Source organism: Cucumis melo, chromosome 6, assembly GCF_025177605.1.
Source record: "Cucumis melo cultivar AY chromosome 6, USDA_Cmelo_AY_1.0, whole genome shotgun sequence".
NCBI classification, from domain to species: domain Eukaryota; kingdom Viridiplantae; phylum Streptophyta; class Magnoliopsida; order Cucurbitales; family Cucurbitaceae; genus Cucumis; species Cucumis melo.
In genome coordinates, this window is record NC_066862.1 from 7,155,642 (window position 1) to 7,180,209 (window position 24,568).

At 33.2% G+C, this 24,568-nt stretch overlaps 4 protein-coding genes across 9 annotated transcripts; 3 read left to right on the forward strand and 1 right to left on the reverse strand.

The window, feature by feature from the left end:
- Positions 1-2,860: 2,860 nt before the first annotated feature.
- LOC103484051 (probable transcriptional regulator SLK2) lies at positions 2,861-9,406 on the forward strand. Of its 5 annotated transcripts, none has more exons than XM_051086686.1 (10): positions 2,861-3,019; positions 3,620-4,813; positions 4,987-5,118; positions 5,503-5,551; positions 6,140-6,396; positions 6,481-6,549; positions 7,221-7,321; positions 7,644-7,737; positions 7,820-7,889; positions 7,972-9,406. In XM_051086686.1, the coding sequence occupies exons 2-10, from the start codon at positions 3,896-3,898 to the stop codon at positions 8,877-8,879; spliced, it is 2,598 nt and encodes an 865-aa protein (XP_050942643.1). In that variant the 5' UTR covers positions 2,861-3,019; positions 3,620-3,895; the 3' UTR covers positions 8,880-9,406. The 5 variants fall into 5 exon arrangements, with proteins under 5 accessions (XP_050942643.1, XP_008439179.1, XP_016899044.1 ...); XM_008440957.3 differs by having other exon boundaries at positions 6,182-6,396; XM_017043555.2 differs by lacking the exon at positions 2,861-3,019 and adding an exon at positions 3,046-3,238 and having other exon boundaries at positions 6,182-6,396.
- Positions 9,407-9,762: 356 nt separating this feature from the next.
- Positions 9,763-13,226, reverse strand: LOC103484050 (DNA-directed RNA polymerases II, IV and V subunit 6A). The gene is made up of 6 exons (XM_008440956.3): positions 12,955-13,226; positions 11,477-11,510; positions 11,208-11,380; positions 11,075-11,126; positions 10,609-10,676; positions 9,763-10,068 (listed from the first exon to the last, which is right to left on the reverse strand). Exons 1-6 carry the CDS (start codon positions 12,987-12,989, stop codon positions 9,999-10,001), a joined length of 432 nt encoding a protein of 143 aa, XP_008439178.1. The 5' UTR covers positions 12,990-13,226; the 3' UTR covers positions 9,763-9,998.
- Positions 13,227-18,605: 5,379 nt separating this feature from the next.
- On the forward strand, positions 18,606-23,762 carry LOC103484214 (probable methyltransferase PMT15). The gene is made up of 6 exons (XM_008441176.3): positions 18,606-19,187; positions 21,431-21,641; positions 21,757-22,054; positions 22,400-22,792; positions 23,015-23,092; positions 23,232-23,762. Exons 1-6 carry the CDS (start codon positions 18,606-18,608, stop codon positions 23,479-23,481), a joined length of 1,812 nt encoding a protein of 603 aa, XP_008439398.1. The 3' UTR covers positions 23,482-23,762.
- Positions 23,761-24,481, forward strand: LOC103484052 (protein MEN-8). Of its 2 annotated transcripts, none has more exons than XM_008440958.3 (2): positions 23,761-24,210; positions 24,304-24,481. In XM_008440958.3, exons 1-2 carry the CDS (start codon positions 23,940-23,942, stop codon positions 24,312-24,314), a joined length of 282 nt encoding a protein of 93 aa, XP_008439180.1. In that variant the 5' UTR covers positions 23,761-23,939; the 3' UTR covers positions 24,315-24,481. The 2 variants fall into 2 exon arrangements, with proteins under 2 accessions (XP_008439180.1, XP_050942645.1); XM_051086688.1 differs by having other exon boundaries at positions 23,869-24,207.
- Positions 24,482-24,568: the final 87 nt, after the last annotated feature.

The window sequence follows — 24,568 nt, forward strand, 5'->3', positions numbered from 1 at the left end:
AAAAAAAAAAAAAAAATGGACAGCTTGACATGTGTGTACATATGTTGTGGCTAAAAGAATATCTACATGTTGAATAATTTATTTAACTTTTCACCACAAAAGTAAAAAATTGAGGTTAGCGTACATTATATCAGTTGAGTTGATGAACATGACCACACTGTACAAATAAGGAAAAAAAAAAGATTTTCAAAAAAATTATCGTGTGATAATTTTAATGAAGGCTTTTCAAAAATAAAAAAAATAAACAAACTATTCACACTCGATAGAACAAAACTGCTAAAAGAAAAAATTCAGCACACCTCATCTTTCTATGAAGTGTCAATATTTTGTCCATTTTTCTAATTTTAACAAATTTTCATCTTTTTTTTTTTAATTGGATACATTCTAAGATTACACCTAATTCATGTTCTCCATTTTTCAATACAAAATAAATAAATAAGTTGTCATGTGATAAATTTTAATTGGATGCAATAGGTGTTGTACATACGTAGAAGTTGTTTGGGCATCAATTATAATTGTGTTGTGTACTATTATTTATAATCTACAATTAAGTATAGTAAATATTGTTTTAAAAAAAAACTGTTGCTAGTATTTTTATATTTTTTTCGTTATAATATTTACTATTCGCTACAAAAACAAAAATAATTTATGCTTTAAAATACAAACTATTATAAACCAAATTAATATAGTTTCTATCTTAAATGTTAACTACCGTAACTTATAAACTATAATAGTCAATATAGTGTTGCAAGTATGTTTTAATTTATTTTTCATAAAATAAAAAAGTTTCGAGTAAAGCATTTATTAGATGGTTGGACTTTTTATGATAATATATTAAAAAATGAAAATAAAATGATTTTAAGAAAACAAAGAAAGAAAACTAAGGGCCATACCAAAGAAGCAATCATTTGTTGGAGCTCATTGCCTATGCCTTTTGCCCTTTTTCTAAGCAACTCAATTTGTGCCTACTTAGGTACCTTCAATTATCTACCTATATTATTTTTCTAACATTTTGTATCCCTATTTTCAATCATCTTTCAACAATATTCTTGTTTTTTTTTCTTTTTTATAACATAGTTTCAATAAATTTCAATACTGATTTATATTTACCCTGCATGAAAATCAATTCAATGTCAGATTCTAGTCTAGTCTTGTTCTTGCAACAATTCGTTGTTCTCTAATTTGATTTGTCAAACGTTTGAACTTGTGTTGAAATTGCTAAATTTTTCACCATCGTAGAAAAGTTTGCGTCACAAATAATTCTCTATGTGTTCAAAATATTCCATTCCCAATACTATGCCAAGAATCTAATTAATAGTCAATGATCCATCTTCCATCCGTCTTCAGTTCCAAAGCTGAATATGACCTTTGTGGATAAGACTTTAAGAACTGATCTTACTTAACAGAAAATTCAAGATTTTTACCTATAGGTATAAATACATCAAGTGATATTAAAAGTTATACATATAACTTTAGCTTACAACTTCAACCTAAATGCTAAAAATAGTTTAGTTTTACTAAGATGGTTTTTCTAATATCATTTAGAAAGCAAGAGATGTTTGAATCCGTATTATAGCTCATAATGAAGAGCGTGGTTAGATACTCGAATAAGCACCACCCGTATGTATACTAACTAAAAAGACAAGTGAGCATTAGAGCATGAATTTACAATATATAGATGGCTAGCTAAAAACTTTATTGCATGGTTTAGTTATATAAATTAAAATGTGTCCATTTAAAAAGAGTAAAATTGATTAAAACGTAGCTTGAATTTCTACTCACATTTTATTCTACTTTAAAATTTATAATTTATTATTCTGGACAATATTGGATACATTATCTAACTTTAAAAAAATGTGAATGTTGCAAAATTAGTCCCAGAGTTTTTTCTTTATTATTTATACCAATTTAAGAAAAAAAATATAATAGCACTATTAATCTTTTATAAATATTTCAAAATCAAATTTAGAGTAAAATTATAAGAATATTAAACTAAAATTGAGATATAAAATATATTTTGAAACCTTAAGACTTCGCGTTGTTGCCATGCTTAATCTCAAATTACTTCAATATGTTTCAATAGGATGAATTAGTTTGGAGACATTTATGAAAAAAAGTAATACTAAGAATAGTATAATTTTGGGTTCTGAAAAAAATAATAAAAAAACAAACTATTTATTGAAAAAAGCATTAATAATAAAAAGAAAAAGTTTATTAAACCCATAACTTATCCATTTTACTACCTTTTTTTTTTTTTTTGTTGTTGATAATTTTAATTTTTGTGTAAGCAAATTTAATTAATTATTATTATTATTTGGAAGCAAATGAGATAGTTATATGAGTATTTAATTCCATGCCAACCTTTTCCTAAAAAATCTAATTTGATTTACGCCAAATTACACGTGGTATTTGACGCATAAGTCCCCGACTCCCCATCCAAGTGATATCCACAAGCCTTGAAAATCTACGCTCACCTGGCTGTAGAATCATACTGCAGTCCAGTAAATGAGCGCCACGTAACATAATATACATGCGAAAGTACAATATGGCCCCTACATATTTTTCAAAAATTAAAAAAATGTCCTCGCATCGATGCGGTGGCGAACGGGGGATGTTTTATATTGTTAGGCTTTAATGCGCTTGATTATTTCCCTTCAAAAGAATAACGGTGACGAAAGATCTCTAAACCCCATCATAAGCGACCCCAAAACAGACCAATGACACATCGCCACGTTAGTAACCGACCTCGTTTCGTCACCGCGGGATCGGGCATCGTCTACGTTTCTCGATCACCGCGACGACACGTGTTTAGAGATTGACCGGGAGTAGTCGGTGATTGATTACCGGTTCATCAATGCAGCCGGTCACTCACTCGTTGCAATTCCCGCTACCTACAACTACGTAACCCAAGTTACCCTCCGAGTCTTCCTCTTTCCCTCTTTTGTATGAAATTTCAGGTTTCCTAATTAAGCAAGAAAAAAAGGGGACTCTCTCTGACTAAGCTCTTCAAGTTTTCAAGGTTTCTTTTAATTGATTTCTCTTCATTGTGATAATTTTATACAACTTTTCTAGTTTTGTTTCTTCATTCAGTTCATTGGATACCATGATTTTTTTCTTTGATACACTGTTAAAGCTCACTGTTTTTGGGTTTGTTTTCAAATTTAAGCTCTCGATTTTCATGTTCGGCCTGTGCTTAGATGGGAAGTTTGATGCTTAACAGATTAATTTACTGAGTTTGGTTCGTTCTATCGTTTCCCCCCTTTTTACTCTGGGCAGGAAGGGCCTGGAGTGAGGATGTGTTTTAATTCTCGATTTCAGTGCTTTCCGTTGCATCGCTGTTTTTAATTCTCAAACGATGAGAAATTCGATGAATTTGCTTTGTGTAATTTTACTGGATGAAGGTTTAACATGTTGCGTTGAGTTTAATTTCAATCTTGGGTTTTCATCTGGGGGTTTTTCTCATGGACGTAATTTAGGGTTTTATTAGTCGGAAGGGAAATTAGACTTTGTTGATTTTGAGCTAGATTGCTTTTAATCTCGTTAGAATTGGATTTTGCTTCTCCCATTTTCGCATTCTTCCGCTAATTCTTCTTCTTCTTTTTTTTTTTCCCCTCCACAGATCCTTGCACTAACGGTTGGAACTCCGACAGCACTGCGCCTCAAGTGTTCTTACTAGAGCTTGAATTTATAGTACTTATTTCCCCCGGCTTCAGGGTTTAAAGTGCTCAGACACTATCTACTTAATTTTTTTTTCAAGTGGAGTCATGGTATTCTCCACACGTTCTTCTTTCTCATGGGTATAGCTCTTCTGTCTTATTGAGTGAGTTGAGAATATTTACTTCGGTGAGGTCTGGCTGGCTACTTAAACTCTGGCCACCAAAGGGTGGTGGCTTCAATGGCATCTTCTCGTCTGACAGGAGGATTAGCTCAGTCTCCATCGAGTTCTGGGATTTTCTTCCAAGGAGAAGGGCAGTCCCCGGCTATTGTTAATTCTCATTTGAGCCAATCATTTGCAAATTCATCAAATTCAATTCCAGGAACTGGATGTTCTGATTTTGGTCCTGTTTCCGGAGATATGAACAATGCAGTTTTAGAAAGTGTGGCTAATTCAGGACCCAGTGTGGGTGCAAGTTCATTAGTTACAGATGCAAACTCCGCTCTTTCAGGGGGGCCACATTTGCAAAGGAGTGCAAGCATCAATACAGAGTCGTACATGCGCTTGCCTGCATCGCCTATGTCATTCAATTCAAATAACATTAGTGTGTCAGGGTCCTCAGTTATAGATGGATCCTGCGTTGTGCAGCAAAATTCTCAACAGGACCAAAATATCCAACACGTGCCGCAACAGGCACAGCAGGGTGCTTCACATGCCACATCCTTACCAACACCACAAATAGGCCAAACATCACTTCCGATGGGCACCAAACATCAGGGATCTTTCATTCCAGATCCAAATAGTTATTCCCAGGTGCAGAAGAAACCACGACTGGATTTAAAGCCGGAAGATGTGCTGCAACAGCAAGTTTTGCAGCAGCTATTTCAGAGACAGGATTCCATGCAGTCACAAAACCGTAACTCACAGTTACAAGCTTTATTTCAGCAGCAAAGAATGCGGCAGCAGCAGCAGATTTTGCAGTCTCTACCTCAGTACAGGGCTCAGTTTCAGCAACAGCAGCAGATACAGTTGAGGCAGCAAATGCAACAGCAGGCAATGCAACCTGTATCGCCCATAAAGCGGCCCCCATATGATGCTGGTGGTGTTTGTGCTCGCCGGCTGATGCAATATTTATACCATCAGCGGCAAAGACCTCCCGTGAGTATCTTCTCTAATTCTATTTGTTACATCATTAAAAAAAACTCATACATCTACATTCCCAACTTCTTCTGGCCCGATTACTTCTCTAATTATCGTATCTCTTCCTACATTTTGAGCCTTCCTCTAACTTTTTTTTGCCTTCTTTTGTTCTATTAATGTTATTTTTATAGGAGAATAGTATAGCCTACTGGAGAAAGTTTGTAGCAGAGTATTACTCTCCTCGTGCAAAGAAAAGATGGTGCTTGTCATTGTATGAGAATGTTGGCCACCATGCTCTTGGTGTGTTTCCCCAGGCAGCTATGGTTAGTTTATAAACTTGTCATACTTTTTGCTAAATATTACCAGTTGGTCTTCTTGTGGTCTTAATTTATATTATACATTTGTAATTGCTAAATGTTTGGAAAAGGTAGGATCGTCTATTCTTATGTAACATGGTTTAGTACTTTTAACACGTTCAACATTTAAAGAGTAAAGAGTTCTTATTTTTTCGAAAATGATCTTGATTTAAGCCTTGAACATATCTCTTCATTCTAGCAGTCTAAATGGTTTGCTATTGCTGTCAGATTTATTAGTTTCAGTTGTCTAGTAATGGTGTTACCCTTTCACTTCTATTCATTGTAGCTGCCATTTCTGTGTTGTGAACTTTTCCTCGAACTCATGCCTATTGCTTTCCATATTCATTCCAGGATGCGTGGCAGTGTGACATCTGCGGTTCTAAATCAGGAAGGGGATTTGGTAAGGATCAAGAAAGCAATATTCTATTTTGATCATAAAATGGTGGGATGTTATGTTGGAGACTTTGATAAGCTTAATTACATTTTTTTCTTTGCATGCTCATTGATGTATGTGATTTGTAGCTATTACATTTGATGTCCATCCAACTAATTCTTCGCCGAAAGTAGGCCATATCTTATTTAGCTTTTAGTTAAATATTTAGTTTCTCGAGAAATAATGTTCAGAACTTCTGGCAGTTTTAGTTGAAATCATCTGGGTCCGCATATCTTCAAAAAGAAATACTCTATTCTTCTCGTGTAAAAGACCATTTCTTTTAGATTCCCTATTTCTTGACTCTTCCAAGCCCGTATGTTCGTCCTTTTCTTTTCTTTGTCTTAATTTTGGTACTCTTTTCCTATTGTGGTGTCTGTGTAAATCTCTATGATATTAGATTATGACGGAAAATATATGTTGCATAAATCCCAGATGCTGGTATTTTATGTACCATAAAACTTTTCTTTTAATATCACATCACATGAAAGAGTTTCTTTAACTATTTTTTATTTGAACATCTTGAATGCTGTTTTTGGCACTGTGGTCTCTTGCCAGATCTAACTTTTTGCTGTCATGCTAATGAGTTGAATTTTGAAGAGGCTACATTTGAAGTACTCCCGAGACTCAGCGAGATCAAATTTGGAAGTGGAGTTATTGATGAGCTTTTATTTCTGGACCTTCCTCAAGAAAGGAGATTTGCTTCTGGAATTATGATGTTAGAATATGGAAAAGCAATTCAAGAGAGTGTATATGAGCAACTTCGAGTCATTCGTGAGGGTCAGCTTCGTATCATATTCACACAAGACTTGAAGGTTTATATACTAATATTGCTAATCCAAAATAGCATTTTCAGCCAATTTATTTGTTACTAAGCCTAGTGCAAATGTAATCTTCAGATTTTGTGTTGGGAATTTTGCGCTCGGCGTCATGAAGAACTTCTTCCACGGAGGCTGGTTGCACCTCAGGTATTGGTTTTGAAACTTATCACACTTTACTTGAGTGAAAGTATTATGGAGGGGGCTGATTGTCTTTTTAGGTTATTCTTGCTATTCGTTTAGTTGATGTTATCAGCAATCAGTTTAATTTATTGCAAATGAAGCGTGCTTGGTTTTTGATGCACAAAAGGGAGCTAGGGTAATACAAAAGCTGAGGAACATATTTTTATTGCTCTGCCAACCAATCAAACCTTTCTAAATGTAGCCATAGCACGACTCTGGTTGTCTGTTCAAAAAATTCCAACTGCTTTGATAAATTATTTTGAATCATATTATGTCTGCATACTCTTTCTGCGACTAAAGCACATGGATACATCATTGCAAATCTCCTCAGTTTCTTATTTTCAGACATATTATCCTATCCTGCTGAAGGCCACTTTGACTTTAGGTTTTTTCAGCTTTAGGGTTTAAGAACTCGGTCAAAAGTCCTATATTGTTACTCGTGTTGTCTTGTAAGTTGTAGCCTTTTATTTATTTATGTTCATTCTTAATTTTAATTTTACTTTTAACTTTTAGATTTCCTTTCTAATTTTTCTTCAAAAATAAGAACTTAACCAAAGAATTGAAGTTCAGTTACATACTTTTAAGTCTTTCAGATAAGGAAAATATTTGTAGTTCATTGCGTCTTTTTATTATTTCAGGTGAATCAGCTGGTACAGGTTGCCCAGAAATGCCAAAGCACAATAGCTGAAAGTGGGCCTGATGGTGTTTCTCAGAAAGATTTGCAGACAAATAGCAATATGTGAGTTGTTTGAACAATATTATCGATCTCAATAATATTTACTACAGTGGTTAACTGCTGCTTAGTTAAAACTTTTTGTTTCCGTGAGAGCTCTAAATGATGTCCTTCAAAGTTTTGATGAGAGGCTCTGAATATTTTGAGATCGGTTCATGAATATGACATAGGAGCCAAAGTTTTGATGAGAGTCTCTAAATGATGTCCTTCAAAGCTAGATTGCTCTCGTTAGAAATAATTTTCAAATGTTTATGAATTCATAGAGTTGCTGGGTTGGTTACCCACTCAGTGCGCAGCTGGACTTGTAATAACATGGTTAAGTTCTTAGGGTACTGACAGCTGGTCGTCAGCTTGCTAAGAGTCTGGAGTTGCAGTTGCTGAATGACTTGGGTTTCTCGAAAAGATACGTGCGGTGTCTGCAGGTAACCATTAGTCCATTACTGGGAGTTTCTTTATTTCTCTCCCACGGTGTTAATTTTGTTAAAATTTCTTAAATATTATCAGATATCGGAGGTTGTCAACAGTATGAAAGATCTGATTGGTTTCTGCCGGGATCAAAAAGTTGGGCCTATTGGTAATGCATCTACATCCTTATCCATTGCAACTTCGTGACGATTGATTGTTAATTATATGTTGGGACTTGCTTGTTTCTACAGAGGGCTTGAAGAACTATCCTAGACATGCCACTGCAGCCAAGCTCCAAATGCAAAAAATGCAGGAGATGGAACAGTTAGCGAGTATTCAAGGTCTTCCCACAGACCGCAACACAATTAATAAGCTGATGACATTGCATCCTGAACTTGATAACCATGGGATGAATAACCATCAGATGATTGGTCGGGGAGGTTTCAGTGGTTCAGCACAAGCTGCTTTGGCAATGACTACATACCAGAATATCCTCATGAGACAGAACTCTATGAACTCGAACCCCAGCCCACATCAACAGGAGGCCTCCTCCTCTTTCAATAACTCCAACTATAATCCATCCCCTACTCTTCAGGGGACTACATCCCTGATGCCTGGCCCCGTGCAGACCTCCTCTGTTGGTGGTTTTCCAGGCACCCAGCCACCCTTGCAAAAGCAATTGCAGCCACCGCTGCAACAGCATCCGCCAAATGCTGGAACCTTGGTCCAACAAAATCATCCTCAGATGATGCAAGGTAGCCAGGCGATACAACAACAGATGATCCAGCAACTTTTGCAGATGTCAAATAACAGTAAGAGTGGGAGTTTACAACAGCAACCCCTTACTGGACCAAATGCAAATAGAAGTATACCTAGAAGGGGTATGTCTTATGTAGGTAACACCTCAGTTCCAGCTGGGGCATCTGGAAATCTATCTGGTAGCAACGTTCCTGCTCCAAGTAGGAGCAATAGCTTCAAAGCTGCTTCAAATAGCGAATCCTCTGCTGGTAACAGTGGATTTGATCAAAAGGCTTCTGATCTGCCGCAACAATTACATTTTCCCGAGAGTTTGGTTGAAGATATAGGCCAAGATTTTCCTGAAAGCGGCTTTATTAACAATGAGCTTGATGAGGATTTGGGTTATGTGTGGAAGGCTTGACTAACATAGTATGGCTACAATATCGGCTACCTTGCCCGAATTGTGGTGGAGAAATGTGTACAGGATGATAAATCTGATGTAGTTGGATCCTTCCCCCCCCCCCCCCCCCCCCCCCCCCCCCCCCCCCCCGTTTTTCCCCTCGCAATCTGGCTTTGTTGCGCATCATACCATTAAACCTTTGATTTGAACGCCTTTGAGGAATGCTCCCCGACCTGTGGAGATGCTCCCTGTTTAACATCTCATCGATTTAGCACTTTCTTTGGGTTTTCCGTTCCATGGTCCCAAGTTTAATCACAGTTGACGTGGGAAATCTAGAAACCTTGGTTTCTTGTTTAGGGTTTAGGGTCTAGTGACTACTTATTTTAATTTTATCTTATATCCCCAAGTTCAACGTGAGTGATGCCTTTTTCAATTGAAAATCCTCGAGGAAACTGCATGGGATTTCCCCCCTCCTTTTCTGGTTATTATTGTCAAGAACTTGATCTTTTGAAGAAATAAAATATATAGGTACTAGTTCGTAACTGAAATTCAATTTACGCCTCAGTATGTAGGTGGGGCAGCTTTAAGGTTCTCGTGTAATTGAAACCAACCCCAAGGTTTGTTCTCTTTTCGCTGAAATCAGTAGACGTGTTTACCAATTTTGTCAGGGGCCAGCCAGTGTTAATTGAAAACATTTTTATGATTTCTGATTCTGAATCTGAGTTTAAAATTATAATGCATAATCATATTATAATAATTGTTTAGAATGACAAAATACTGAAAATATTTTTAAATCACTGATGCTTACCATCCATCAATTACTATTGCTGTTCAGTGACATCTTTGCATCACACATTTAAAACAACTGTTTTAAACTAAAATATAATTTTGAATATAATACCAATTTAGAAACACAAAATTCAACTCTATTTTCATTAGATCCGTTCTAGTATTTATATTTAATGTCGTTAAAATAACGCCAGTCAATACATTAACAGAGGTTCCTTTCCAATATATCACAGAGGAGAATTATGAGTACAAACAACAGTAGTCCTGTTTTCCTTTTCACTACTGCATAAATGGGAACTTCTTGTTCCAATCGCTAGTATTTCACATTTGGTAACAACAAACACAGATTAATCAAGCGCCGCCAACTTGCCTCTTCCAAGAGTCTTCCACTATCAGTTCATCGACGCCCCAGTCTTCATAACTGCCGAAAACCAACAGAGTTTCAATAATTTAACGCTACAGAGAACTAGAAAAGTTGCTTCCAAAACCTCATACTTATTTTTCTCTAACTCTAATACCTTGTTTAAATTTTAAAGAAAATTATTTTTAAAAAATTTGAGATGTTTGGTAACTCTTCAAAATGCATTTTAAAAAATAATGCACTTTAAAGACAACACTAAGAACCAAATTTTGAGAAAATAGTTTTTTAAACAAAATTATGTATATAAACAATTATAAAAAGATTTAATCAAACGTGTAAGTGTTTAAATTTTAAACTCATTTTAAAGAAAGTGTTCAAAAGAAAATTTATTTTTGAAAAACATTTTATTTCATAGATAATTCAAACACACTCTAAGACTAAGACGACCAACTATACTCAGTATAGTTGATATCTCTAAACCTATACATATACATAAAGCACCAAACCGACTGCTTCGCATATTGTCAGTTTTCTACACGTTTCTGCCGGCGGGTCAATCCGAATGTTAAATATGAAAGAATAAGATCTAAGAGGCTCAACCTTCCATCTGGCAGGTAGCGACGAATGGTGAAGGGTATCTTCCGCTCACGAAGTTCCTTCATTGCAATCTAAGACAGTACAAGATTAGATAAGATGCCAGAGAACAATGCTACAGCCAACCAAAAGAATGCAAAGCACCCAGGCAGACAAGCATACATCTTCATTCCTTATAAAAGCGGAAGCTATTACAAACCCATGAATATGAATGGCAGGTGAAAGCGTAGACAATCATCATACGAATTTCATAAGCTTTGACGTCAGTTTCAATTACACTGTATTGTTTGAAAGCCTTTAATTTCACCCCCGACCTCAAAGTTTGAGGGTACTCTTATACGATATAAATTTAACCATATTTATATCGAGCAGGCATTCTAACTATGGCATGCACAAACAAAAATACATTCAGCTGAATGCTAAAAACAAAGAGAACTTTCAAAGGTTTTAGCTTAATAATTGAGTATCTAACCTCAAGTGGATCAGTCTCACCCTCCAACTCGACCATCACAGGAGCATTCATGCTGCCCAAAAGAAAAAACAATCATCATATTATTTATCAACTAGGCGCACATAATGGATGTGGCCAATTTTAAAAAGGGAACCTGATTTGGAGGGCACGTGTACCCAAAATCCTAGCACGTTCATATTTTGTCATAAATTTTGAGGTTTTACGCGCACGTTCAACAGGTTCTTCATCTTCCTTTTCCTCAGCTTCAACAGGTTCACCAGTAATATCATCATTGTTAGTATTATCCAATTCTTCTTCAGCACCTTCCTGTATATGATTCTCACTTCTCAGTGTCACTATGATCAATCAACTTAAAAAAGAAAATACTTTCTTTCAAATGAAATTGAACTAATTTTTTCTTACCTCAATCTCAGGTTCTGGTGGCTCATCTTCATATCTGCAGAATAAGATCACTTATAAACGTAGGAGCGGAAAAATATTGGAACCATCCAATATTCCAAAATGAAAATATGAAGACCTTTCACAAAACAATATAAATACCAGTGTGGTCAAACTACAGTTAAGAATGCAATTTTAGTATATTTACTTCAAATAACAAACTGTTATGAGTGGATCCAAGAGTTGGGTTTCAAGTCCTCATGTATAGACTTTTACAACCATACTCCATTTATCTGCTTTCATTGTGTATATTTTGCATAACTAACAAGACTTATTATTAACCCAAATAAGGAAGAACTTGGAAAATGTAATGCAAAACACTATAAACAGTCAAAATTCAAACTAACAGATAATTTTAAAAAATTAAAATTAAAATAAAGTTGATACAGAAACTGATGAACTAACTGTATACTAGAAGTAGGGCAGAGTCCTTCATGCAAATTAACAAAGGGCATCTGAAACAGGGTACAAAGTGAATAAAAGGCTACTTAGTACTTTGAACTTTGAAGAACTGATAATAATAAGTAAGTTTTGGATGTTGCTAACGAGGATCTAAAGATACATATACAGCAAGAGGGGTACCCAGATTAAATAAACTACTAACGGGAAAGCTTTTTAGAAATCCCTCAACACACAATGTTTAATTTTCAGACACAGTAATTCATAATAAAGATGAAGGTTAGCAGAGTTCCTTTTTAACTAATGAAGAAAACGTGTAATTGCCAACAATAAGCGAAACCAACTTAACATAAAGTCGTTCAGTAAAATATAACGCTTATTGAACTGGACACAATCATCAAGAAATAAGCATAAGTTCGTAAAAATCTTTTCGTATCTCGAGGCTTAGGATGTATGATCCGCAAGATTACAATGAAAAGTGGCAGTTACAAACTTAATTTGGTATCTGATTATGAAGGGTAGTAAAAGAGTTGGAATTTTGAATAAAAACAATTTTCCAGTAGCCATGCTTTCAAGGCAGAAGAAGTCAATAACTTATACCTAAAGAAAACCCTAGTAGAATATGGCACAAGCAACTATCTGAGATTATCGCACACGTTTAAACCTTAAAAATTAGTATTGTGAGCTGTCAGGCGGCAGGAGAATCAAACATTCGCCAAAGTGACTCTTTAAGTTGCTCATCACACGCTTATAGCTACAGAAAATCAAATTGTGTAGAATGGCTCAAACAATCAAGTTTGGTTCTGATAGCATCTCCTTCCCAACACCCAAGTGATATTTCATCATACCGAACTGCTTTCCCTCACAAATTCAGTCCCAAATCCGTACCACACCGAGTTGAACTTGAAGGTGCGAAATAGTTTAGAAACTAGGGTTTTTCATTTGACAAATTTTGTAAGAAACCAATTGAAACCAGAGGAACATAAACAGATTGGAGAAGAACATATTGAATAGATAAATGGGTATGGAGAAAGAGAGAGAACCCCATGTCGAGGTCATTGTAATCGTCGTCCGCCATTGATGATCGATAGGAAAGCTGTTGTCGCCTCTCCGGTTACTCCCTGGATCCCTGAGTTGTCAATGTAAACCGAGAACGGCGGACCTCAACTCCGACTCCGACGCGGCACGAATAACTAATAAAATTGGCGACTAAGTTTGTTAAATGTCAAAGTTATTCCCTCAACTTTCGTATTATCAAACATCCTCCCTAACATTATTTTATTTGGATGTCATTTGTAATTCTTTTTCAAAAAAGTAAATCCTTTTTTTTTTTTTTCTAATTTCTTACTCTATTTATAACAAACAAGAACATAATGTTTAGAAATTTAGAACGAGTTTAGACGACTCACACTAATTTGATTTGTAGAGAAAATTATCATAAAACGAGACAACTCAATTATAATTCCAGTCGAAAAGATTAGTAAAAGGAAGAATTAAGAATGCCATATATTTTAAGAGCCAAATACAATTGTCAACGATTAAGTAAGAATTGCTTCAATACAAATCGATGAAATTAAATCTAAAAAAACCATCTAGATTTGTTATCAATCAAATATTAGAGCAATCACAACAATGAAATAGTTAAATAAGTATTAAATCGACCAAATTGAACAAATGATACATCAAGATCGTATCGTTAATCGGGAATCGAAGAGGGGAGAACGAGCAAAGGTTAGCAGCTAAGCTTTGTTTGGGTATATATGAATTGTATGTAAAAATTATGTAATGATTTTAAATGGTCAGATTAACTTTTCTAACTTAACATACACAATGAGAGGATGACACCATTATTTCTTGACATTAATTACATTTGTTTGATTATTTTAAAAAATAAACTGAATTTTTAATTTTAAAAATAAATGTTTGTTTGATGGCTATATTTCAATTTTTAAAGTATTTCGTATTTAGAAGACATTCTAGAATTATTTAAAATATTTATAAGATAATATAATACTATAATTATTATTACTTTGAGATATGTTAGTATATATAAATTTAACAAATGGAAAATCAAAAGTAGCATACCATTTAATAAATATTTGGCAAAACTAGCATAGTTTATGAATGATTCAATTATTCACCCACAACTATTTCTTTCAAAGCTATAACTAACTATTGTTCTAATTCTAATATGTTTCTTTGCATAATTTCTTTCCGATATTATTAACCACAACTAATGAGGTTTTTTTTCTTCTTTTTGCAAACAAATTATATTAAAATGCGGTGGATAAATTCAACTCCAAAATTTTGAAGTTGATAATATGGACGCTATGTTAATTGAGATATACTTATTTTTGCTTATAACTTATTTAGTAGAGTGTTGAGTTTTATGTTCAAGGTGTTAGTGTATTTACATGTCAAAATATGTGATATAATTTTAAAAGATTAAGGCATATAATTCTTTTCGATACGAGTTTTTTTTAGATTTTTTTTTAATATGATTTTGTTAGTAAAAGAAAGGTTTAAATCATATTTTGGCCTCTAAACTACTTTGTATATTGTTCTATTTTGGCCATTAAATTTTTAAAAACGTCAGTTGTAGGTTCCAAAAATTTTAAGAATAAACTTACTTTAGTCTTTATCATACTTTTTAGGGGGAATGATGATGTGTTTTCTATATTTGTACGATTAGGCTCTAGATTCATTATATTACATAAATTAATAAATAATTAATAAATCTTGCTAGTTTATTTTATAAATATTTCCATACAACACAGAAACATAATCAACACTAAGGGTTAGGCGTGTAAACGGGTTGGGTTGAAGGACATTTTCAACACAACCCATATTTTCTGGTTGGTTGGGATGACAACCCGAATTGTATTTATTCCTAACCCAACCCATAAGGTTGGGTTTGATTGAGTTGTTGGGTTGTATTATTTTTTAATGTTTGACGACTTAAAATTGTTTTACAACGTCGATAAACACTCACATCCAAAAATTCAAACATCTATAAATTCAAAGTTTCAAACATCAATAAAAGTTCAACATTCCAAACATTATCTATAAATATTAAATAAATAATAAAATATATATAATATAAATATAAATATATATTATTAATTCAGGTTAGGTTGGGTTGACTCAAAATTTTCAACCCCAACCCGAGACCCAAACCAACAAAAAAAAACCAAAATTTTCAACCCAACCCAACCCACATTTTAAACTAACCCAGCCCAACTCATATAATATGGGTTGGGTAGTTCGGGTTATTCGAATTATTCTTACACCCTACTAGAATCCAAGTTGGTCAGTCGAAAAACGAGAGGGGTCAGTTTTGGAAAGTTTCAAATTGAGAATTTCCAAAAAGTATTTTCTAAGTGTAAACAGATCCGATAAATATCGGTTGATTGACCCTTACTCATCGATGTTGAGGTCGGATTGAACATTTACTAAACTGACTATGGTCGATTCGGTGATAGTTTTGTCAAAAAAATCGACTTCGATTTATCGATAATCACCCCTAATCAACACATTTATCAAATAAACTCAAAAGCTAACTCATTTTTAGTTATCCGATAAAGCATCAATTTTTCATTTGATCTTTAATTAAAAATTAAAACCCTAAATTTTTAAAAGTGATTATCTTATTTGACAGGTTAGTCATCGATATATATATATATATATATATATATATATATAAAAGTCAAGTCACCTCAAATCAGTTAGAGATATAAAATTTTAATCAAAATATGTTATTTTTAAAAGTGGAGAGACTAAAACATGTGCTCTTGCAAGTTTAGTAAACAAAATAAAATAATAAAATTAGGATTTAAACCTAAAAAGAGAGAGAGAATGATTTGGCCTTTTTTCTCAAAATAATTCTAATTTAGAATAACATTAGGAAAACAGTTAGTGTATGGCTGTAAAAGTGAAAATACGATTGAACAGTACACAAAATGATTGAATGTAATTAATAACTATCTCTTTGGCATCTCTGATGTGAGAAATTGGTTAAAGTAGCACCATTTTTGTTTTACTTCCTAAAAGTAGCATATCCTTTAAAACTTGGCAAAATCATTTATCTTGATTCAGTCTCGGGTAAAATCGATACCAAGATTTTTCTAAAATATTAAAACTTTCCAACTTATCTATTATTTTGGTTGTTTTTTGTTTCCTCGGTGCATATCAGTAGATATTAGATCGAGATATATTTTACCATTGTTCAAAATCTTATTTAAGTTTTTTTTTTATCTTTTTCTTTTTTAGAAATTAAATGCCCAACATTACACCAAATCTTAACTGATTTTTTTTCTTTACAAAAAGAATAATGGATCTTTGTTCATCCCGATCAAAATTGTACAGAGAAAGTCTAAAAACTTGACAATCTCAGTTCATCTCGAGCAAAATTGTACCAAACTTCGAGAAAGCCTAAAAAATTATATTGATAAATCGTGCTTATTTCGGTCGGAAATTGTCTTGAGTTTTTAATTTCTTTCTTTTTGGATCCCAATTTTAATATTGCTCCCTAAAATGTTGTATTAATTAACTAATTGATTATCATTATGTTTAATTATTAACTAATTATCATGCTAAAAAAATATGAAATTGCGTATATAAGACCTTATTAATTAATCTCATTTGCAACAATTTTGGAGTGATGAAAATTTGGTTCATTGTTTTATATGACTCATTCGAATTCTTTTTGTTTTTGTTATCATTGTGGGTGATATTCTTCGATCTCTTCGAAATCTTCCTTGGTCTCACCTTGCCCGGATGATTCTTCATCCTATGTTAATAAGTTTATGGTGGTTAGTTGAATTTATGGAAAAAATTGAGAATATAAGTTGAGGTGGTTGGTTGAATGTTTGAATATAAATACACCATTAAATAGTTAACACAAATATAATGTAGATTAGTCTAAACTCTAAATCCTCATTTTCTTAAGGTTGTTCTTGCTGGCTCTCCTAAGGAACAAAAGCTTGTAAGCAAAATTATTAAGAGAAGCATATGCAAAACAGAAAACACACGTAACAAAACACAATAAATAACTTGTCCTAAAACTCGGAGAAATGTCGAGGCCATCTCGATCGAGAACAACACAATCTTGATGTCGATCTCGACTAAGATGGATCGAGAAATTATGTTGAAAGAGTTTTTTTTTTCTAAAAGTGTGCTATTTTTGAAATATAAAATCAAAAGTATACTATTTTTCAAAATTTCTCCTCTAATGTTATGATTTTACCCAAATTTTAAAGTGTTTTCCAATTGTTACATGTAATTAATATTATCATTTTTTATCAAAATGATCGACCAAAATCTAAAGATTGATTGTATGGATGGTCAGTGACATCACTCAATCGTAAAAAAATCATTCAAATTTGATATATTGGTAATCAAACTTCGATTTTAGCTTAAAGCTGACTCTGATTGCTTGATGATCACCTAACAATATGAAATTTAAAAAAAATAAATATATACATTTTAAAACTTAAATATGAAAATAAATAATTTGTTTCAATGCATCGCTAACGGAGCCAAATTAAATAGTTTTTCGTGAAAGAAGTAAAATTAAGTAAAGGTATAGTATTCATTAAAATTGAAATTATATTTGCGTCCGTAATAAAAATACTAAATTTTAGAGTAAATATAATTAATCTTAAAGATTATAAACTATGTATCCATCTTTAAGGAATTTTCACAAAAAAAAAAAAAAAAAAAAAAGAGAGAGATAAAAATACCCTAAAAAGAATTTTCACAAATTTTCAAGTTAAAAACCGATTAAGCCTTTAAATGAAAATTGTAACTTATAACAAACATGACAACAACATAGTTATGCAACATGTAGGGATTGAACGACTTCAAGATCTATGGAAACAATAGTAGAGGTTGTAGGTTGTTGATTAACCATGACAAAGGTTAATTTCGACGAGGTTGCAATGGAGGAGAATGGATACAAAGGAGAACACGCACGAACAAAATTCAACACAAATTGCAGAAATTGTACTCTAATACTATAACTAATATTGAATAATAGGATCTATATTTCATTAAGAAGAATAATTCCACTTATCTAATATACATTACACAGAAGTCTTTTATACATATAGGGTCCGATGTACAAATAACCAACTAATCTCATATTCCATGAACACATAGAAATCGACTATCACTTTGTGCAAGATAAGATCGTCGAAAAATTCTTCAAAGTGTTACCTAGTCGTTCTAGTTTACACATGTTTACAAAGGTATCTTCCTGAATTCTTCATAAATTGTTAACCAAGTTGGATGTTATCGATGTGCATCTTCCAAACTTGAAGGGTATTAGAGCTTTTGTAAATAAACCGTAAATAATGTTACCTTTTAGTTATTTATGTTATAACTATTTAGTTGGTTGTTTGTACGTTAGACTCTATATATATAAAAATTATAAAGGACTTGGATGTAATGTAGGTTAGATAAACGGTGTTATTCTCCCTAATGAAATATAGCTCCCAATATTCAAAGGTAACAGACAATTCTTTACTTCACCGTCCTACTGGCACTGACCTTCCAAATTTTCATTACACAAAATAATACACATTCCAAAAATTTCCCTTACCTTATATAATCAAATCACTTTTCTCCATCCTTTAACAAAATCAATCAAACCCCAATTCATCACTTCTTCTTTTTTTTTTTTTTTAATTTACAGATGGCCTCGAAACAATCTTCAAAACAACCCATTATTTCCCTCCGGACAAAATTCTACACCATCTCTCTAATCCTCTTCCTCTGTTTTTCCTCTTACTTTCTCGGCCTCCGCCAACAACCCTCCTCCGCCGCTATCCCCCGATGCACCACCCTCCAAAACACCACCATCACCGCTGCAGCAAAACCTTTTCCGGCATGTGGGTTGAATTACAGCGAGTACACGCCATGTGAGGACACGCATAGGTCTCTGAAGTTCAGCAGAGATAGGCTGATTTACAGAGAGAGGCATTGCCCGGAGAAGGAGGAGTCGTTGAAGTGCCGGATTCCTGCGCCTCCCGGATACCGGAATCCGTTCGCGTGGCCAGTGAGTAGAGATTTGGCGTGGTATGTGAATGTGCCACATAAGCATCTGACGGTGGAGAAAGCTGTGCAGAACTGGATTAGATATGAAGGGGAGACGTTTAGATTTCCGGGCGGAGGGACGATGTTTCCCGACGGAGCTGATGCGTATATTGATAATATTGGGAAATTAATTAATCTTAAAGATGGATCCATCAGAACCGCCATTGATACTGGCTGTGGGGTAACTTCTAAATCCATAATCTTTCTCAACCTCCTTCCTAAATATTCCTTTATGTCCATATTAACACAAAAAATCATAACTTCTCCTTGGTAATGATTTTGTTTCTCTATCCCTTCTTTAGAATTTATGTTTTTTCTCATCTCATTTTGAAATTGTTTTAAAATTTAAGTGGAAAGGACGACAGTCCATTGTTTGATTATTTTTTAATAAAATTGTGTATTACAATGGAAAGAATAAGAATGTAAAACTGGAAAATTATTTCTTTAAATTGGGTTTGTGAAAACCATATTAAGAGACACATTGACTGTCTTTTTCTATGGATATTTATAAGGTAATTTTTTAAAAGACAAAAGTAAAATATTTGTTACCATTTTGACTCACCCACCCTTTGAAATTTATATCCTTTTATATACTTTATATTTTCGACTAATCTTAAATTTATTCTCCTACTCATTTATCTATCTTTGGTTTCTTTTTTTAAAAAATATTATATTTAGTCTTTACTATCATATGTAATTAAAAGGAGAATTTTTTAATATAATAAAATGAACTAAAAATAGTAAAATATTATACTCCATTTATAATAAATATTGATAAAATATGAAACTTTATTATATTTTGTTATCTACAATAATTTTTCTTAATGAAAGGACATACATTGTTTTCTTTTTCTTTTTTTGAAAAATAGTGTTGTTATTATTTTAATTTTCAAAAGAATTACTTTTTGACCTACAAAAATTTAACATCCATTCAAAGTAAGAAACTAAACTTTAAATTTTATTGAAAATATAAAAAAAAATGAAATTAAAAAATTAAAATAGAATAGAACTCAAAATATAAATACAAATAATGATATTTTAACCAAAAAATACTTAGTTGGGTTCAAAATGAATTGAACCCAATAATGCTAATGCTAATGACATAAAACTCATCCTTTAAAATTAGAGCTTTTATCCCTTCATTGCTGCTACTATAGCACAAAGATACAACATTTAGAACTCTCCAGAAAACAATAAAGAATTTAGTTGGAGATTTAATTTGGTTGTCTAAGTAAAAATAATTTGACAACATTTTTCTTAATCATGAGGCAATAATACGTATGGAAGGGGGAAACGAAAAGAATGTTTGAAATATGTGTCGGAAGGCAGTGATATCTATGTCGTTAGGTTAAGTTAACGCTTCCCTTTTTTTGGTTGACTATTACCTGCTTGGCTACACGTGGCAGTCATGGAGCAGAGTCTGGTCCTTTTGTGAAACCTCCTGATTCTTCTCTCTGTCATATTATTAATTACAAAATTCTTTCTTTATCATTATCATAATTGCCAGCCTCACCTAATTATATTCATCATTTTTAACTTTTTATTCTTTTATTTAATCATGCCAATTTTTGTCCTACATACATTAAAAATCCTTTTAATTAATATGGGAATTATTAAAATTCTCAAATTTGTTATTGAAAATGATTTAAACTTGTATATTATAATCTATCTAACAAGTTTAAAATCTTGAATGCCGTTAAATAAGATAAACAATTGAAATTTTTAATTTTCTTTTCCTATAGTTGTCTAACTTTAACTTTAGGAAGTATCTAATAGAATAATATATCAACGATTTTCTTTTTCATCCATCGAATCTATTTATCTATCTAAGGGTCATTTAATTATAAAACTAAAATTCTAAAGATGTTTTCAATACTGGTTAAGAAGTTTAATTAGAATCAAATTTGACAAATTTTAGATTTTTTGATAACTAATCCAATCTGTTTTAGTTTTTGATATTTATGCTTGTCTTTTTTGTCTTCCCAATTTTCAATTATGAATTTTGCTTAAATAAACATTTTTTAACAATCAAATTGTAAAATCAAGAACTAATTTAAAAATATATAAAATAAAAGAAGTGTTTATGAGTTTTAATTTCTAATGTTTAAAAACTAAGTTTCCATTTAGTTATAATATTTTGTTTTTTGTTTTGGGTTTTTGAAAATTAAATTTATTCTTCGTATTTTCTTACGAAAGTTTGTAACTTTTGTAAAGTACAATAATAAGATTCTTAGCCAAATTCATAAAACGAAAACAACTTATTCTAGTTTTTAAAATTTGATTTGGTTTTTTAAAACATTTGTAAAATGTCAACAACAAAGTAAGAAACTTAGGAGTGAAAGAGGTGTTTATAATCTTAATTTAGAAAAACTAAAAACAAAAACCAAATAATTAATAAAACAAACTGTTTTGTTGATGATGAAGGTGGGAAGTTGGGGAGCTTATTTACTGTCAAGGGACATCATAACGATGTCATTTGCACCAAGGGACACTCATGAAGCCCAAGTTCAATTTGCTTTAGAAAGAGGAGTTCCTGCACTCATTGGCATTCTTGCTTCTAAGAGGCTCCCTTATCCTTCAAATGCCTTTGACATGGCTCATTGCTCTCGCTGCCTAATCCCTTGGTCTCAATATGGTACACTTTTCTTTTCATTTTCATTACATAATTGTGTATATGCAACATTACATTATTGTATACATAAAGTTAAATACTTTGAATTTCCTTTTAATGTATACTTTTGATTTTGCAGAGGGCATCTTCCTCGTTGAAGTTGATCGAGTTCTTCGTCCTGGCGGGTACTGGATTTTATCAGGCCCTCCAATTAACTGGAAGAAACACTGGAAAGGTTGGGAAAGAACAAAGGAAGATTTGAATTCTGAACAGCTTGCTATTGAAAAGGTTGCCAAAAGCCTCTGTTGGACTAAACTAGTTGAAGATGGTGATATTGCCATTTGGCAAAAGCCTATCAATCACTTGAATTGTAAAGTAAACCGCAAGATCACTAAGAATCCACCTTTCTGTAATTCTCAAGATCCTGACAGAGCTTGGTATCTTCTTCATAGACCTGCATAACTCTCACATACTTCTCTTTCTTTACCTTTCGTAGAATGCTTTCAATCTGTTATGTGACACGTACGAGAGTCTTCCTTGGCCCAAAGTTTAGAGGGGCATGCTTTATACACTTTCTAACACTATTGATGCCTATGACTTTGTAATATGATATTTTATTTCTAAGAATAAACTGCTCTCACCTCCTTTCTATGGATGTAGCTAAAACACTATTAGTAAGCTACGTAAATTATTATATCCATTCTTTATCATTTATGTTTTATATGTTTATCTTTTATTGTTGATCTTAACCTCTTATTTTGAGTTTGATTTTGTCCTTTCAGGTATACAGATATGCAAGCTTGTTTGACACATTTGCCTGAAGTTTCGAACAGTAAGGAAATAGCAGGAGGGAAGTTGGCAAGATGGCCAGAAAGGCTAAATGCAATCCCACAAAGGATTAGTAGAGGAACTGTGGAAGGGGTGACTGAAGAAACTTTCATTCATGATTCTGAGCTATGGAAGAAGAGGTTGACCTATTACAGAACTATAAACAATCAGTTGAATAAGCCTGGTCGGTACCGTAATTTCTTAGACATGAATGCTTTCTTGGGTGGATTTGCTGCTGCTCTGGTTGATGATCCAGTTTGGGTGATGAATGTGGTCCCTGTGGATGTCAAAGTCAATACGCTCGGAGTCATATATGACAGAGGTTTGATCGGCACGTATCAAGATTGGTAAGTCTTTGAGGCTGTGTAGATAGATAACATTCATGTTTTTCATGTCTAGGATACAAGAAATCTTTACCAAAAGGAGTAAAAAGAATAATCCACACCAATATTCCCTTTTGAATAGTTAATGAGCACAAGGAAATGGACATGTGAGATGTGACTAAAGCATAAAGTAATTCTTAATATTTTGTTCATATAAGTAATTTATGTCATGTGGATGGATTGCAGGTGCGAGGCAATGTCAACTTATCCAAGAACTTATGATTTCATTCATGCTGATTCAGTTTTTAGCCTCTATAAAAATAGGTATTGCCTTTTTTCATAGTCTAAGGAAACGTGAAAAGTTTTATTCTTCATTAAACTTTCTTTTTCACGAAGTCGATCTTTAGAGAACATGTGGAGTCTGTTGGTTTTTCAAAGGTGTTTTGTTGGAATTACATTGCAGATGTGAAATGGAAGACATTCTACTTGAAATGGACAGAACTCTGAGGCCAGAAGGAAGCGTAATCTTTCGAGAGAACATTGACGTTTTGGTGAAAATCAAAATGATAACTGATAATCTGAATTGGAGCAGTCAAATTGTGCATCATGAAGATGGACCTTATCATATGGAGAAACTTTTATTTGCAGTAAAAAACTATTGGACAGCCCCTCCTGAGCTTTCTGATCAACAGCAAGAATCTAAAGCAACTTAACTTCTCACTCAATTATTTTTTCCTTCCTCTTCTCTATATTTTTTATGTAACCTTTTCTTTTTTTCTCTTTATGCTTTATGATTATCCCATCAAGAATTAGCCAAAACCAGCTGTTTTCACCTACATTTTAATCACTTTTTTTACAGCCAATTAAATCACATTTCATCTCCCATTTTTCTCTTTCTTTTGTGCTGTAATCATTCAAAGGACAGTGGATTATATCACCATCTTATTTGATGAACTGTGATAAATGGGAATGAATGATAATTTCAATCTGAGGTTAATTTTGGTTACTCAACACAAAAACTATGAACTAAGAATTGCTATGTAGGTGATTCATGCAAAGTTGAACCTTTCAACTCCTATAAATAACATCCCGAAACCTAAAGAAATAATCAAACAACAGATTCAGAACCCAAAAAAACAGATTAAAAGCAAAAGAAAAAAAAGGAGCAACTATGGCAGGCGTCAAGTCTCTTGGGAAGCAGCAAGTTGTGATTCTGTCGTTGCTGGCTTTGATGCTGGTTCAAGCACAGGCACAGCCTCAAGGCTGCTCAACTCAGCTCAGCAACTTAAATAGTTGTGCACCATTTGTGCTGCCTGGTGCTCCTAACCCAAGCCCAGAGTGTTGTGGTGCACTTGGAGCTGTGCAACAAGATTGCCTTTGCAGCACCCTTAGAATTGCCTCCACTCTCCCTTCTCTTTGCCATCTTCCAACTCTCTCTTGTGGTCAGTCTTTTCTTTGTTTTTCTAACCATTTTTCATAAGAAATTGGCTGTGTGTTGAACGAAAGGTTTATTTTTTCTTTTTTCTTCATTTCAGGTTCAAACTAGAAGAGAAGGATGAAGTGGAAATCGCCACAAGAAATGAAATGAATAGTAATAATAATGCTGTAGTTTTCCATTTGGTTTTGTTTGTGTTTTTCCTTTCCTGTTTAATCTGAGGTCAATGATCTCAGAAGTCAGGTTTCATTGAATAAAAAGGCACCCTTTACCCTTTTCTTCTCTCTCTGCTGCTATTATTATATAAACAATACTTGGACCGCAAAACTCTAGCTCGATTGACATAAAACATATAACGTTAATTA

Coding starts and splice junctions, on each gene's coding strand:
- LOC103484050 (XM_008440956.3), bottom strand. CDS start 12,989: ATGGCGGACGACGATTACAATGACCTCGACATGGG. Junction 11,511..12,954: donor TACAATGACCTCGACATGGG/GTTCTCTCTCTT, acceptor CTTATTCTGCAG/ATATGAAGATGAGCCACCAG. Junction 10,069..10,608: donor CGCTACCTGCCAGATGGAAG/GTTGAGCCTCTT, acceptor GGTTTTCGGCAG/TTATGAAGACTGGGGCGTCG.
- LOC103484052 (XM_008440958.3), top strand. CDS start 23,940: ATGGCAGGCGTCAAGTCTCTTGGGAAGCAGCAAGTTGTGATTCTGTCG.
- LOC103484214 (XM_008441176.3), top strand. CDS start 18,606: ATGGCCTCGAAACAATCTTCAAAACAACCCATTATTTCCCTCCGGACA. Junction 21,642..21,756: donor AATCCCTTGGTCTCAATATG/GTACACTTTTCT, acceptor TTGATTTTGCAG/AGGGCATCTTCCTCGTTGAA. Junction 23,093..23,231: donor TTTAGCCTCTATAAAAATAG/GTATTGCCTTTT, acceptor ATTACATTGCAG/ATGTGAAATGGAAGACATTC.
- LOC103484051 (XM_051086686.1), top strand. CDS start 3,896: ATGGCATCTTCTCGTCTGACAGGAGGATTAGCTCAGTCTCCATCGAGT. Junction 4,814..4,986: donor ATCAGCGGCAAAGACCTCCC/GTGAGTATCTTC, acceptor TTATTTTTATAG/GAGAATAGTATAGCCTACTG. Junction 7,890..7,971: donor TCAAAAAGTTGGGCCTATTG/GTAATGCATCTA, acceptor TTGTTTCTACAG/AGGGCTTGAAGAACTATCCT.